Here is a 13,277-nt window from a genome sequence, read left to right on the forward strand (position 1 = left end):
CATGCCATCTATCTGTAATGTACTTCCTAAAATTAGCATAGTTATATAAGTATCGCGGGAAAGAATAGCCTCTAGTTGTCTGATGTGTGTTATTATCAGTTCCACACTCCAGAAATATAGGGGCATGGTCTGAAATGGTGAAGTCCCCTATTTGCGTTTTTATCTCACTTCTGAACAGACTATCCGAACCCAAAAAAAAGTCAATACGAGAATATGACCTGTATTGTTTGGACTCATATGTAAACGCTCTAGAATTAGGGTATAGATGTCTCCAAATATCTCTTATCTTAAGAACTCTACAGAGTGATTTAAGAATCTTAGCTGCTTTTTGAGAGACCCTGGGAATTCTTTGTTTTGTAGTCTGAAGTCTGTCAATATTATTAAAGACCATGTTAAAGTCTCCTGCTACCACCATATTTGTGTCCACATATTCAAACAACTTCAGCTTCAAAGCCTCCCAAAAAGATATATCCACTTTATTAGGTCCATAGACATTACAAACTGTGTATAGGAGAGATTCAACTTTAATTTTAATAATGATATCGGTTTCTAAATTTAATAAACAAATTTACACAAAAGCAGCAATTTTGGTATCTTTGTTTTAAACCCCACTGTGCCCATTTGAGTTCTCTTTGATCCAACTCTTTGGATATTTGACCCCCCTCTCCAATGTGTCTTAACCTTCTCTATTCCCAGCCACAAGAAACTTTCTTTCTTAAAGAATTGACAACTGTTGCAATGTCCTGGTATGCCATGGTCCTCATGTTCTTTATCTATTTTATTAAGATGTTCCAGTATCCTTGTCTTTAGAAATCTTGAGGTTTGACCCAAGTACTGACTTTTACACCCACATTGTAGCAGGTATGACATTTTTCGTTTTGCATGTGATGAACTTTTTTATTCATAAACCTTCCCAGTTACTGAGGGGAAGGTTTTATTTATCCTTTTAGTATAGTTACATCCCTTACATCTCCCACATGTGTAAAATCCTATCAAATAATTATTTGAATAGGTTTTTGGGTGCCATCCCTTTTATCATGGAGGGTGCTAATTTTTGTTTTAAATTGTGGCCTTTTCTAAATATTTATTGTAGGTTTTGTTGGCATAGTAGGACCCAAAAATTCATCATCTTTAAAGGGACACTCAGGTTTTATTACATTTTCATGATTCAGATACAGCATGTAATTTTTAACAACTTTCCAATTTACTTCCATTAAAAAAAATGTGCACAGTCTTTTATATTTACACTTTTTTGAGTCACCAGCTCCTACTGAGCATGTGCAAGAACTCAGACTATACGTATATGCATTTGTGATTGGCTGATTGCTATCACATGGTACAGGGGGAATGGAAATATACATAACTTTGAAATGTGTTAAAAAAGAATCTACTACTCATTTGAAATTCAGAGTAAATGCTATTGTATTGTCTTGTTATCTTGCATTTGCTGATTATGCAAATCTACTGTGTTTACTGGTCCTTTAAGTATGTGCCAATGTTTCTCTACGATCTTTTTGATGGTGAAATGTTCAGTATTAAATTTTACAAATTTTGGAAAATTGGACAAAGGGTTATCTCTCTGTTTGGCTCAGAAGGTTGGATCGTTCTCTCCCTCTTACATCCAATCTCTCTTGTTCTAATGTGTGATTTTTATAAACCTTCTCCAAAAATCTTTGTTTAAGCATATTTGACTGTCGTAATCATCCAAATTGCTGCAGTTTCTACAAATTCTTAGAAACTGACCCTTTTGGTACTGCTTTCAGCCTGCTGGGATGATGGCAACTGTTGTGCTTTATATATGTATTACTGTCCCATTCTTTGAAAATGTTTTTACTGTGTATCTTATTATCTTTAACATTATAAAGTTAGGTCTAAAAAATTGATTGTGTTGCTGTTATATTCAGGAGTCAAAACAATGGACATATTAAGTTTTTCTACAAATTGGCCAAGATTAGATTCTCCTCCTTTCCAAATACATATCACTTCATTGATATATCTATGCCAGGACACCAGGTCCGCACCAAACTCAACACCATGCCAGATTTTAATATCTTCAAAAAAAATCCATATAGATATTGGCATAGCTCGGTGCGAACCTGGTGCTCATGGCAGTACTGCAAGCCTGCAGATAATGTTTATCATTGTACCAAAAGAAATTTTGGTGTAGAGCGAAGTTAAAAATCTGCTCTGGAATTGATACAAACCTTAACAGATAAGATGTATATGAACTGCTAATTTTTGTCACAAATCAGACAGTCATATTTTCTAAGTATTAAGAAATGTGGATGTATGTTTTAATTAGTTATAAATAATTTGACACACAGCTCCTTTTTCTTCTGGGGATCGTCTATTACTCTAGTTTAGTTTAGTTTAATACGGGACTCATTTTGAATGTATTCCTAATGAACTGAAAACTATCCGTCTTACTCATTGGATGAATTACATCATGTGATTACAATACACAGAAACGGACCTGTTTGAGAACTCCAACATACAGGACAACTCGAAAGGGAACTGAAAAACAAAACGGTTCAAGATTGGTGGTTCTTTTTGAAATAATGCATTTATTGGTTAGCCATTTAGTAAATTGTTTTAGGTATGAATTTTATGTTCTAACTTAGACAAATTACAATATATACTATTATTCACTCGATCTTTATTTTTAGATATGTTAGGTTTAAAGGGACAGTCTACACCAGAATTTTTATTATTTTAAAAGATAGATAATCCCTTTATTACCCATTCCCCAGTTTTGCATAACCAACACAGTTATAATAATATACTTTTAACCTCTTTGATTACCTTGTATCTAAGCCTCTGTCAAAAGAACTGAAATAAGGGGCAGTTTGCAGACTTGCTGTTTAGCCAATCAGTGCCTGCTCCCAGATAACTTCACGTGCACAAGCACAGTGTTATCTATGAAATACCTGAACTAGCACCCTCTAGTGGTGAAAAACTTTTAAAATGCATTCTGAAAAGAGGTTGGCTTCAAGGTCTAAGAAATTAGCATATGAACCTCCTAGGTTAAGCTTTCAACTAAGAATACCAAGAAAACAAAGCAAAATTGGTGATAAAAGTAAATTGGAAAATTGTTTAAAATTACATGCTCTATCTGAATCATTAAAGTTTTTGGCCTAGACTGACCTCAACCAATGAGGTATCAGATACCGTCCACGATTGTATATTTTTAAGGCTGCCTGTGATGCGGTATTGCATGACTTTTTGTAAGCCATACTAAGTTTTAAAAGCTCTTGAAAAAGACGGTTGAGCCAAAAAAACAACTATTTTCTATCAAAGAAATTTGTTTTACTCTTTCTTGACCGTTTTGTGGAGTCACCTGTGGAGCCGTTAGTCTGAAATTCTGTGAGTATACTGCACTGATCTGCCAATGTGTTTAGAGAATATCACATTGGTGTAGTGTTTCCAAACAGACACAGCTTGTTTGGAAGAATTGTGAAATACAGAGAGGTAGCCTCGGAAGACCCCTAAGAGTCAGCGACTCTACTTGCTACATATATCTATTTTTACAGCCTTTGAGAGAGACTGTTGGAAGGCAGCGGTTATATATATATATATATATATATATATATATATATATATACTCCTTTTTTTTTTTTTTTTTTAAAAAAAAAAAGAAAAGAAAAGGTGCCGGTACTCTGCACACTGCCATTGGCTGCACGCTCTGGTGACTTATTTATAACTGTCCATAATTGGCCACAGCCGAGAAGGTAACCTAAATTACAACATGGTAGCTCCCATTGTTTTATAGACACTAAAACTTTTTTTTGTCACTGTTTAAATAACTAATGAAACTTAAAAAAAGTCTGCATGTTATTTTCAGACTAATCGTTTCTTTGAATGCATTATCCCTTTTTATGTTTTTTATTATTACTCCTAATATGCTGTTATCTTTACATTCAGATTTTTTGTTTGGTAGTTTAATTTGTAACAGGGAAGCCTTTTCTCTTTTTTTTTTTTTTTTTTTTTTTTTTATAGGCTGATGTGGACAGAGCAGTGAAAGCTGCACGGGAAGCATTTAAACTCGGCTCACCATGGAGAACAATGGATGCTTCTCAAAGGGGTGTTCTGCTGAATCGGCTGGCAGATCTCATTGAAAGGGACAGAGCTCACCTGGCGGTGAGTGAAGGAGCTGATAATGTGTGCAAACATGCTGTCAGATATACATAAAGAGGTATTCTCGTTGAAAATCACTCCCCTAGTAGTAGAATGTATATAAAGTGCTAGCTTTATCAAGCCCTTTTCTCCACCTTTTACTATAGGTTCGCACAAGCGTACCTGCAGTCATAATTTATCGAGTATCGGTCATCAGACCGCTGCTTCCTACCCTGTTCTCCATCTCTTAAGTGGGGGGGGGGGGGTGCCGCCCACGCGTGATTGGTTTTGCAGGGGGTGGGTTTGCATGCAAGTGGTTGTTGGTTTATTTCTTGTCTGAGGTGGACTTAGTGCCAAAAAAAACCAAAAACATAATCTTTAAGAAGGGAAAAATAAACCCATAAAACTAAAATCAAATTTTGCTTTTCTCTTTATAGTCCCTGGAGACTTTGGACAACGGGAAACCCTATGCCATATCATATGCAGTGGACCTAGATCTGGTATTGAAGTGTTTGAGGTAAGTCCATAAATAAAATGAATAAATTACCAGATCAACACTTTAAGGCAACCTGGTTGTTTTGAACATTAGTGCATCACACAAAGTGCCTTGGTGCTTATGTCTTAATACTTTTATGTGTGTATTGTATTTATTGTTCTGATATTTTCTTCAGGAAAACAAACATAAGTAAATATTTCAAGATCTAGTAGACCAGTATTTAGTATTGGTGGGTTTATAGGCTTTAGGTTATCTGGAGTAAATGGATACTTCACCCAAAAGTGTGAATAGTGCCGCCTCTTCCGATATATACCAACCTTTTTGTTTCAGCAAGGACCTATTAAAGGAGAGAATATAATGAGGGATTTTGACCCCCAAAATCTATTGTGAGGGCAGACATAAGCAAAAATTGTGCATGAAATGGTACAAATTCACGCAGCTTTCCTAGGGCAAAGAAACTTTTTTTTTTTATTGGTAAGAAAACCATTTCTCTTGTAAGATGTATTGAGTCCACGAATTCATCCATACTTATGGGATATTCTCCTTCCCAACAGGAAGTGGCAGAGAGAGCACCCACAGCAGAGCTGTCCATATAGCTCCTCCCTTAGCTCCACCCCCAGTCATTCTCTCTGCCTGCTTAACTGCTAGGAAGGGCAAAGGGAGTGTGGTGACAAAAATGTTAGTTTTTATTTTCTCAAGCAAAAGTTTGTTATTTTAAATGGTACCGGTGTGTACCATTTACACTCTGGCAGAAAAGGGATGAAGATTTCTGCAAGGAGGATGATGATCTTAGCATTTTGTAACTAAGATCCACTGCTGTTCTCACAAGGGCTGAAGAGTACAGGAAAACTTCCGTTGGGGGAACAGTTTGCAGGCTAAACTGCATTAAGGTATGTTCAGTCTATTTTTTTTCTAGACAGACTGTTATTTCTAGAAAAGGCTGGCAATATCCCCATTAGGGAAAGGTAAGCTGTACTCAGTAAAAGAGGAATCCAAGCTTGCATTAAGGGCTCATAGTTACTGGTGACACTAATAGGAAAAAACGTTTTGGTTTAATTACAAATAAAACGTTTTTTGAGGGACTTTAATGGGTCTTGTTTAAGGGTTATTAACCCACATGGCTAGTTTAAGAAACACTGTGGTGGTTCTTTTAGGTCCCATAACATCGAGTGAGGTGGGAGGGGCCTATTTTCAGTTGCACAGTTTATTTACCTCAGAAGCATCCAGCTACTTCTCCAGAGATTCCTGCTGTATTTGAGTGCTGTAAAGAGGGTTTTTTTCCCCACAAATCGTTCCTAAAAGGCAGGTAGGCGCCACAGCAGAGCTGTGGCAAGGTGCTGAACGTTATTTTACCGGTTTAGAAGTTTTTTTCAATCCGGTTTTTACATTTAGGGGTTAATTGTTTATTTGCATAGTGGTGAAAGTTACTAAGGCTTTATGATGCTACTGTAAAAAAATTTGGTTTTGTTTACTGCTTTTTTACACTGTTTTGCAGAGTTTGTGCAGCTTTTTTTCTCTTAAAGGCACAGTACCGTTTTTGTTTAAATTGTTATTTTCTTTGATTAAAGTGTTTTCCAAGCTTGTTTGTTTCATTACTAGCCTGTTTAACATGTCGGACACCAAGGAAAATCCTTGTTCTATGTGTTTAGTAGCCATTGTGGAACCCCCTCTTAGAATGTGTCCCACTTGCACTAATATGTCTATAAATTATAAAGAGCGTATTTTAGCACTTAAAAATATTGCAATAGATGATTCTCAGTTAGAAGGAAATGAGGGTTTAGCATCTAGCTCTCTCCAAGTGTCACAACCAGTAACGCCCGCACAAGTGACGCCAAGTACCTCGAATGCGTCGAATTCATTTACTTTACAAGACATGGCCATAGTTATGAATAAAACCCTCACAGAGGTTTTCTCTAAACTGCCTGGTTTACAAGGAAAGCGTGACAGCTCTGGGTTAAGAACAAATGCTGAGCCGTCTGAAGCTTTAGTAGCCGTATCCGATATACCCTCACAATGTTCTGAAGTAGGGGTAAGGGATTTGTTATCTGAGGGAGAGATTTCTGATTCGGGAAAGACGCTCCCTCAGACAGATTCTGATATGACGGCCTTTAAATTTAAGCTTGAACACCTCTGCTTATTGCTCAAGGAGGTATTAGCTACTCTAGACGATTGTGACCCTATAGTGGTCCCAGAGAAATTGTGTAAAATGGACAGATACTTGGAGGTTCCTGTTTACACTGATGTTTTTCCAGTCCCTAAGAGGATTGTGACTATTGTTACTAAGGAGTGGGATAGACCAGGTATTCCGTTCGCTCCCCCTCCTGTTTTTAAGAAAATGTTTCCCATATCTGACACCATACAGGACTCATGGCAGACTGTTCCTAAGGTGGAGGGAGCTATTTCTACTCTTGCTAAGCGTACAACTATACCTATCGAAGACAGTTGTGCTTTCAAAGATCCTATGGATAAAAAATTAGAGGGTCTCCTAAAGAAAATTTTTTTTCATCAAGGTTTTCTTCTCCAACCTATTGCATGCATTGTTCCTGTAACTACTGCAGCTGCTTTCTGGTTTGAGGCTCTAGAAGAGGCTCTCCAGGTGGAGACTCCATTAGAGGATATTATGGATAGAATTAAGGCCCTTAAGTTGGCTAATTCCGGGACCGGATCTAGTAGGGGGCAGTCTCTTTCTCTCTTTCTCTCTTTCTCTCTTTCTCTCTTTCTCTCTTTCTCTCTTTCTCTCTTTCTCTCTTTCTCTCTTTCTCTCTTTCTCTCTTTCTCTCTTTCTCTCTTTCTCTCTTTCTCTCTTTCTCTCTGTATAAAACTGTTTAAAAACTTACTTAGAAGCTCTCAGTTTAGCTCTGTTGAAAAGGTAGCTGGAAAGCCTACTGCAAGTGGGAAATAAGACATTCCCCCTCCCCCTTCTTTTGCATATGAAAATACCCTTTACACAAACAGGAGCAAGCTGGAGTAGGTAGCTGACGGTATTCTCATAAAACTTTGGGGCTTGGTTAGGAGTCTGAAAATCAGAGCAATGTTGTTTAAAAATAAGCAAAACTATACATTTAAAAAAATAAATACAGGTGGCCCTCGTTTTACGACGGTTCAATTTACACAGTTTCAGAATAACAACCTTTTTTCCCAGTCATGTGACTGCTATTGAAAAGCATTGAGAAGCAGTGCATTTATTAAAATAGCCAGTAGGTGGAGCTGTCCGCTTGTGTTGCAGCAAAGCCAAGCAAGCTGAAATTAATCTGTTTAACCCGACCTGAGCTATTGAGCAGATTTCAAAGGAACAAGATCTTCCTGTCTATAAATCAGTCCAGATTGGAATGCATAGAAAGAACTGTTTTCAGAAAAATGCAATGAAAGTCTGTGTTGTGTGATTATTTTATTAGATTTATAATGCTGTTTAGCAAATGTTTTTGTTCATTTAACTTAGTTTAATTATATACAGGTATACCTCACTTTACAGCGTTTCGCTAATACAGCGCTTTGTGGGGCTGAAGTTTAACCTCCAAGGATTTTGAAACAGTGCTGTAAGCTTCGTGAGATTGCGAGAAAAGTGACTGGCACCATTTTGTTATGTGCAGTTCTCTCTGTTTACATCATTACAGTGCAATCTGTGTCTCAGTGTTGTAGTCTGGCAAATTTTTCTACAGCAGTTGTCACTATTTTACAGGTACAGTTTTTATTGAATACTGTGATGTGCTAGTGCTAAACTAAACGTAGCGCTTTTGCACCTCTAATATATGTTAGTTCAAACATGTTTAAAGTTTTTAAACACACTGGCTAAAAAAAACGCACATTGTTTCACTTTAAGGCGGTTTTCACTTTACAGCGGGGTTCCGGTCCCTAACCTGCTGTATGAGCGGGGTATACCTGTATTCTGTGTTGTGTGATGTTATTAGGTTTATAATGCTGTTTAGCATTTAAAGTCTTCATTTTAAAGCTTTAAAAATAATGTATTAGGTGTTACTTATGACAATTTTGAAAGGGGCCTGGAACCTTTCTCCCTCACTTCCCATTGACTTACATTATAAACTGGGTTTCAATTTACAACGGTTTCGATTTACAACCATTCCTTCTGGAACCTAACCCCGGCGTAAACTGAGGGCTACCTGTACTTTATGGGCTATATAAATAGATCTACTAAACATTTATGCAAAGAAAACGTGTATAATGTCGCTTTTTAAATATGTAAATTAATACATGATCAGTCTCTGTATTTGAGAGTAACCGCATATTCTATTTTAAGAAGCACATTTACTCAGTGATAAAGTGTGACTTTATAAAGTATCCTACCTGTGTCCTTCCCTATCTACATACCTATGATTCTGCACAATGTAGCTAACAAAATTGTTTTAAGACTGGTGTAACTTTTTGACATTTTGACCTCCTTCGACTTGCAAGTAAGAAACTATAGGTTACTAAGTAAACATAAATTTAGTTCTCACCCTAGAACCTCTTCCCATGGTATTACAGAAACGCTGGACCACCTTAAAGGGACACTGAACCCAATTTTTTACTCCTATTAATTTTTCTTCTCTTGCTATCTTTATTTGAAAAAGAAGGCATCTAAGATATTTTTTTTGGTTTAAAACAATGGAAACCACTTGTTTATTGGTGGGTGAATTTATCCACCAATCAGCAAGAACAACCCAGGTTGTTCACCAAAAAAGGGCCGGCATCTAAACTTACATTTTTGCTTTTCAAATAAAGATGCCAAGAGAATGAAGAACATTTGATAATAGGAGTAAATGAGAAAGTTGCTTAAAAATGCATGTTCTATCTAAATTACGAAAGAAGAAAATTGGGTTCAGTGTCCCTTTTTAAGCTTACCCTGTTTTTCTAAACCAAACTTAGTGATATAAAAGATAAGTCTTTCATTGTAATAAAAAAGGTAAAATCCAAATGTTGACTAACACATATGACCGCTATTTATATTAAGTATAACCTACTGCTTAATCCTTTTTTCTTCTTAAATGGCAAGAGTCCACAGCTGCATTCATTACTTTTGGGAAATAAGAGCCTGGCCACAAGGAGGAGGCAAAGACAACCCAGCCAAAGGCTTAAATACTCCTCCCATTCCCCTCATCTCCCAGTCATTCTTTGCCTTTCGTCCCAGGAGGATGGCGGAGAAGTGTCAGAATTTTTAATTTTTGTCTCTTATGGAGGGTAGTACTCTTCTGCATGGGACAGGAGTTTTAAGTAGTCCTGTCAGTCTCTGTGAGGGCTTGGATGAAAGTTAGAGTCCAGAGATGCAGGGAGTTTCTTTTTGCAAAACCATCTCGACTCATATTAACAGCTCCTCAAGCAATCAGCGTTGTCTAACTTCGCTTCGCTGCCTGCTTTCTTTTCTCAAGTCCATGACAGAGGCGATGCTACTATCCATCACACTTAAAGGGCCGTGTTCCTGTTCCACGGCGTAGATTCCGGTAAAATCGTTTCATTTTACTTTATTCGTCAAAGTAATGTGAATGTTTCCCGAGAGGCTACCACCTTGCGGGTCTACAAAATAAACATAAGGGTCTTAGTGAGTCTCTTTTAGTATCTTGGAATCGAGGATTAATATCTCCTGAGGGGGGTTATTGAACGGGGGGGGGGGTGGTTTACAACCTGCTTATGTGTGATGTTTACTGGGCTCGTGGTTGGAACATTGAGGTCTTTGGCAGTGATGCTGCCTTTTGGCTGGGCGCGCTTGTTTGGACTGTACGGTTTACCTTGTGTTCGGGCGTGGCTACATTCCGTTGGTCCATTTCTGCATTCCCGACTGTGTGGCGAAGGAAATTTTCTAGTCCGCAGGGGACTGGTCCTAGGAGGTGGTGAATGCCCCAGCCATTGGGGGTTTCAGGTGCCATTTTAGTTTTTCACTACTTTAGTCCATATTTAAATATCTTCTATCCAGTTATGGAGGATTCTGATGCTGAGACAGTGTTAATTTCAGATTCTGTGTCCGGTGATGAATCTGGAGTGGCCTCGTTGACGCCTGTCAACCAGTGTTCCGTATGCCAGTTTAGAGCGCCTGGTTCCTCAGGCTCGGGGAATCCAGGGACTGCTGAGCCGTCCTCCGAGAGGAGAGTTCCCTACCAAATCATACTTCTGCACATGCGGATAGCCCAGTTTATGATTCCTCCATGCGGGGTGCAGTGTTTCCCCCGGAGGTTGCAGCACGTTTTCGCTTCCACATAGTGTTGGCAATTGTTCGTCTGCAGAGTCCAGACGTTTATTTGAGAATGTGCTCGTGCCCTATTGTCCCGGGACTTCCGCCTTGGGGAGGGCCTCTACAGTGTTGTGCCTTTCATTACAGGATTACGCGCCTTTGCGTGTTGCTCAGACATGGTTTTTCAGTTATTGAATGACCCTATCATTACCAGATACGATGATTTTCAGTCTGATACTTCGAATGATGCACCTCATTAGACATGTGGGGATAAAGTATTCTCCTGATTGTCATTTGTTTGAGATCTTTCCCAGTTTTTTGTGATAGGGCTCCGTTTGGCTGGTCCTGCGGGTAGGCCTGTGTCTTTTTGGGCGTTAACCTCCGGGATGCCTTATTTTATTTATATCTGATGAGATGTCTTTTATTTATTTTTGTTTCCTTCCAGGATATCATTGTTTTTCATGTTCAACTAAGCATTCGGAAGGACCTGTGGTTCCGTGAGTTGGGAAGGATTGCTTCAGTTTTTCTGCTGCATCACTCTGACATCTGTCATCAGATCTTAGTTTCCTCCCCCATGTGGTGGAGGGTGGGAGGGCTTAATGCCCCTTACCGCTATTGAGCGGTTGGGCCTTCATTTTTTACGCCTCAAGGTGTTTTCTTTTTGGGCTTGATCCAACAGCTTGTACAGGATAGCTTTCTAGCATGTGGAAGGTTTGCAGTTTGAAACCTGTTGCAGCTCTTGAAACCTTGTAGGTGTACGCGTAGCTGTGTTTAGTGTATCTAGATGCAACTCTTACTCTTGATGGAGTTATAAAGAGGCCTTTGGGTCTTCTTCCATTGCCTCCGGGTGAGTGGATCTCCTTTTTAGGGATCTGTGTTTCCGGGTGGTGGTTGTGTCCTGCGGGGACTTTTGTTTAGCTCAGGGTTTTTCTGGAGCTGGGTAGGCTTAGTGCCTTCTCTTCCTTGTGTCCTTTGCTTATGCTGAGGTGTTAGGGAGACTAGTCCTGCTAGTAGGATTTTTCTTTCATGTAATTAGCAAGAGTCCATGAGCTAGTGACGTATGGGATATACATTCCTACCAGGAGGGGCAAAGTTTCCCAAACCTCAAAATGCCTATAAATACACCCCTCACCACACCCACAATTCAGTATTACAAACTTTGCCTCCCATGGAGGTGGTGAAGTAAGTTTGTGCTAGATTCTACGTTGATATGCGCTTCGCAGCAGGCTGGAGCCCGGTTTTCCTCTCAGAGTGCAGTGAATGTCAGAGGGATGTGAGAGAGTATTGCCTATTTGAATTCAATGGTTTTCTTCTACGGGATCTATTTCATAGGTTCTCTGTTATCGGTCGTAGAGATTCATCTCTTACCTCCCTTTTCAGATCGACGATATACTCTTATATACCATTACCTCTACTGATTCTCGTTTCAGTACTGGTTTGGCTGTCTACTATATGTAGATGAGTGTCGTAGGGTAAGTAAGTCTTATTTTTTATGACACTCTAAGCTATTTGGGCACTTTATATGTAAAGTTCTAAATATATGTGTTAAACTTTTATATTTGCCATGATTCAGGATAATCAGTATTCCTTATTTCAGACAGTCAGTTTCATTATTTGGGATAATGCATATGAAATATTTTTTCTTACCTTAAAAGAATTTTTTCAATTGACTTTTTTTTTTCCCCTGTGGGCTGTTAGGCTCGCGGGGGCTGAAAATGCTTCAATTTATTGCATCATTCTTGGCGAGGACTTTTTTGGCGCAAAAATTTTGTCATTTACGGCGCCCTAATTGACGCCGGAAGTTTGCGTATGGTTGCGTCATATTTGACGTTCAGATGTTTTTTTTTCGCCAAAATTGTGGGCGTCGTTTTTTTCTGCGTCACAGGATGTGGCGTCATACTTGGCGCCAGAAAATATGGGCGTTGTACTTGGCGCCAATAATGTGGGCGTCATAAAAATGTGGGCGTTATTCTTGTCTCCACCTTTTTTTCACATTATTTCAGTCTCATTTTTCATTGCTTCTGGTTGCTAGAGGCTTGTTCATTTGGTATTTTTTCCCATTCCTGAAACTGTCATTTAAGGAATTTGATAATTTTGCTTTATATGTTGTTTTTTCTATTACATATTGCAAGATGTCTCAACATGACCCTGGATCAGAATCTACTTCTGGAAAGACGCTGCCTGATGCTGGTTCTACCAAAGTTAAGTGCATCTGTTGTAAACTTTTGGTAACTGTTCCTCCAGCTGTTTGTGATAATTGTCATGATAAACTTTCTAATGCAGATTGTATTTCCATTAGTAATAATCCATTACCTGTTGTTCCTTCAACATCTAATGTTCAGGATGTCCCTGTTAATGTAAAAGAATTTGTTTCTAAATCTATTAGGAAGGCTCTGTCTGTTATTCCTCCTTCCAGTAAGCGTAAAAGGTCTTTTAAAACTTCTCATATTTCAGATGAATTTTTAAGTGACCGTCATCATTCTGACTTATCTGTTTCTGATGAGGATC

At 38.5% G+C, this 13,277-nt stretch overlaps 1 protein-coding gene across 1 annotated transcript in view; it reads left to right on the forward strand.

Annotated features, from left to right (window-relative positions):
* The window catches only part of ALDH2 (aldehyde dehydrogenase 2 family member), a 291,434-nt gene that overhangs the window by 95,046 nt on the left and 183,111 nt on the right, over positions 1-13,277 (forward strand). The window contains exons 3-4 of the mRNA XM_053699758.1: positions 3,997-4,137; positions 4,551-4,630. Coding sequence (XP_053555733.1) covers positions 3,997-4,137; positions 4,551-4,630 — 221 coding nt within the window. The remainder of the gene's footprint in view (positions 1-3,996; positions 4,138-4,550; positions 4,631-13,277) is intronic.

The sequence above is a fragment of the Bombina bombina genome, chromosome 2 (assembly GCF_027579735.1).
Source record: "Bombina bombina isolate aBomBom1 chromosome 2, aBomBom1.pri, whole genome shotgun sequence".
Taxonomy (NCBI): domain Eukaryota; kingdom Metazoa; phylum Chordata; class Amphibia; order Anura; family Bombinatoridae; genus Bombina; species Bombina bombina.